We start from the raw sequence: 2,017 nt of genomic DNA on the forward strand, positions 1-2,017 counted from the left end.
AGGAGAGTGGAAACGTGCAGTCAAAAATAGCGACCCCGTATAGATACGGGAAAAGCTACAGAAGAAGAAGAAGTTATATTCCTACTTTCATCTGTTTCTCTGTCATGCTTATTAACTTAGAATATGAAGTTTTGTAAGAAAGACACAAGCAGTGTTTGTTTAAACCCGTGACTTTAAATTCTTAATAAACTTAATGAAATGAGTGTGACAAAAATCGCATGAAATGTAACATTGTATTTCTACAACAGGTCAGTTAGCTTACGATGAGATTCAAATCTAGTTTAACCACATTTCTGTGAATTGGTTCAATGTAGATTTCAATGTTAAAAAGGCATATACATTTTTATATCTATCTTTTGGCACTAACCATCACTAAGGAGGCCTTGAAATCAATTCCAAGACCAACTGGATGGACTATACCCGTGAAAACAATAGTCCATTTGAAACTATTGTGTTGTTTCAAGAAACTGAACTCTGATTTTAAATTAGCAAAGAACTGTTTAAAAAAAATCTGTAAAAAAATTTGCTCCCAAATCTGATTTAATGACTGTTGTTGGAACTATTGGGTTTGAATACGTTACTCAGATTTCAAATCTGCAGTCAAACCTGATTTCACCACTGTTGTTAATCATATTGAGTTTGAATACTTTACTCAGATCTTAAATCTGCAAAGGACTGTTTAAAAAAATACCTTCAGCTAAACCTAATTTTAACCACTGTTGTTAAGCCTATTGAGTTTTAATACTTTGCTAAGATTTTAAATCTGCAAAGGACTGTTTAGAAATATACCTTCAGCTAAACCTAATTTTAACCACTGTTGTTAAGCCTATTGAGTTTTAATACTTTGCTAAGATTTTAAATCTGCAAAGGACTGTTTAAAAAAATACCTTCAGCAAAACCTAATTTTAACAACTGTTGTTAAGCCTATTGAATTTCAACGCTTTGCCAGCTCTGGTTTTTAATTAAATAATAAGACTACATAGCTTGAGTTTACAGTATACTAGTGTTTAAAACAGAACTTTAAACCAGAATGTAAAATAGATCAAGGTAATAATTACTGGACTGATTTAGAATGGCTTGAGTAACCATGCTCAGTAGGTAGTGATTAGAGATTCGCTGGTATTGAAGTGTTTAGTGTTTTCTAGACTTAAAAAATGTTATCATGTACGATTTGAATGAAATTTTTACGAAAGTTTACCTGACATTAGGCTGAACACTTTTTAAGTATGAATGATTCATTTTTAGACTATAGTACATTTTTAATCATGAGAAACATTACTCCAAAATTAAATCTGTTTTTGATATATTTTAACCTTATATTGAACAAGTTAATATGTTCTTTAGAAACACAGACGGCGGCCTTCTGCAAAAGGAACTGAGTCGGTTCCTCCACCCAAGAAAGTCTTAACTAGACATCCCCTAACAGTCCGCATTATGGTTTCTACCAGTGGTAAGCAGGATTAGTGATAGATGTTATCTCTCATTAAATTTATTCTGTTTTAATGTAGTTTCTTGGACATTGGGGAATATTTTATAGAAATTTATTGTATCGAGTGTTCTAGTTTTGGATGATGCTAGTCAGGTTGTATTTTTCTTTCATATAAGGAAATTTAGGCACAAACAGTAATATGAAGCATTTATCAAGTCATGCTAAGAATGACAATTCTTCCCTTTGTAATACACTAGTCATATTTTGTTTGCATAATCTTTAGAATCTTACTTGAGAGATGGTTTAGACTGAAGAGAGTATGCATGAAAGTTTTTGTTAATGAATTGCATCTCATGATCTGTCTAGGAATGAAGTTTCACGTGATGACGAGCTGTGCTAGCAGTTTGAAACATCATTCAAAAACACTTCCTAGACAGATGGAGTTAATTAAAAACCTTTCAAGTAACATGTAGAACCTCCCAAATGAATAAAAACTTCCTAGACAGTCACTACCTATACATGAATACAACTGTTTGTGTTGAAAGTTATATAGCAGTAACTACCTATACATGAATACAACTGTTTGTG

The 2,017-nt window shown here is 32.1% G+C and overlaps 1 protein-coding gene across 1 annotated transcript in view; it reads left to right on the forward strand.

Annotated features, from left to right (window-relative positions):
• Window positions 1–1,464, forward strand: part of LOC106475737 (THO complex subunit 5 homolog) — a 22,112-nt gene extending 20,648 nt beyond the window's left edge. The window contains exon 11 of the mRNA XM_013936411.2: window positions 1,345–1,464. Coding sequence (XP_013791865.2) covers window positions 1,345–1,464 — 120 coding nt within the window. The remainder of the gene's footprint in view (window positions 1–1,344) is intronic.
• The last annotated feature ends 553 nt before the right edge of the window (window positions 1,465–2,017 follow it).

This window comes from Limulus polyphemus, unplaced genomic scaffold, assembly GCF_000517525.1.
Source record: "Limulus polyphemus unplaced genomic scaffold, Limulus_polyphemus-2.1.2 Scaffold9078, whole genome shotgun sequence".
NCBI lineage: Eukaryota > Metazoa > Arthropoda > Merostomata > Xiphosura > Limulidae > Limulus > Limulus polyphemus.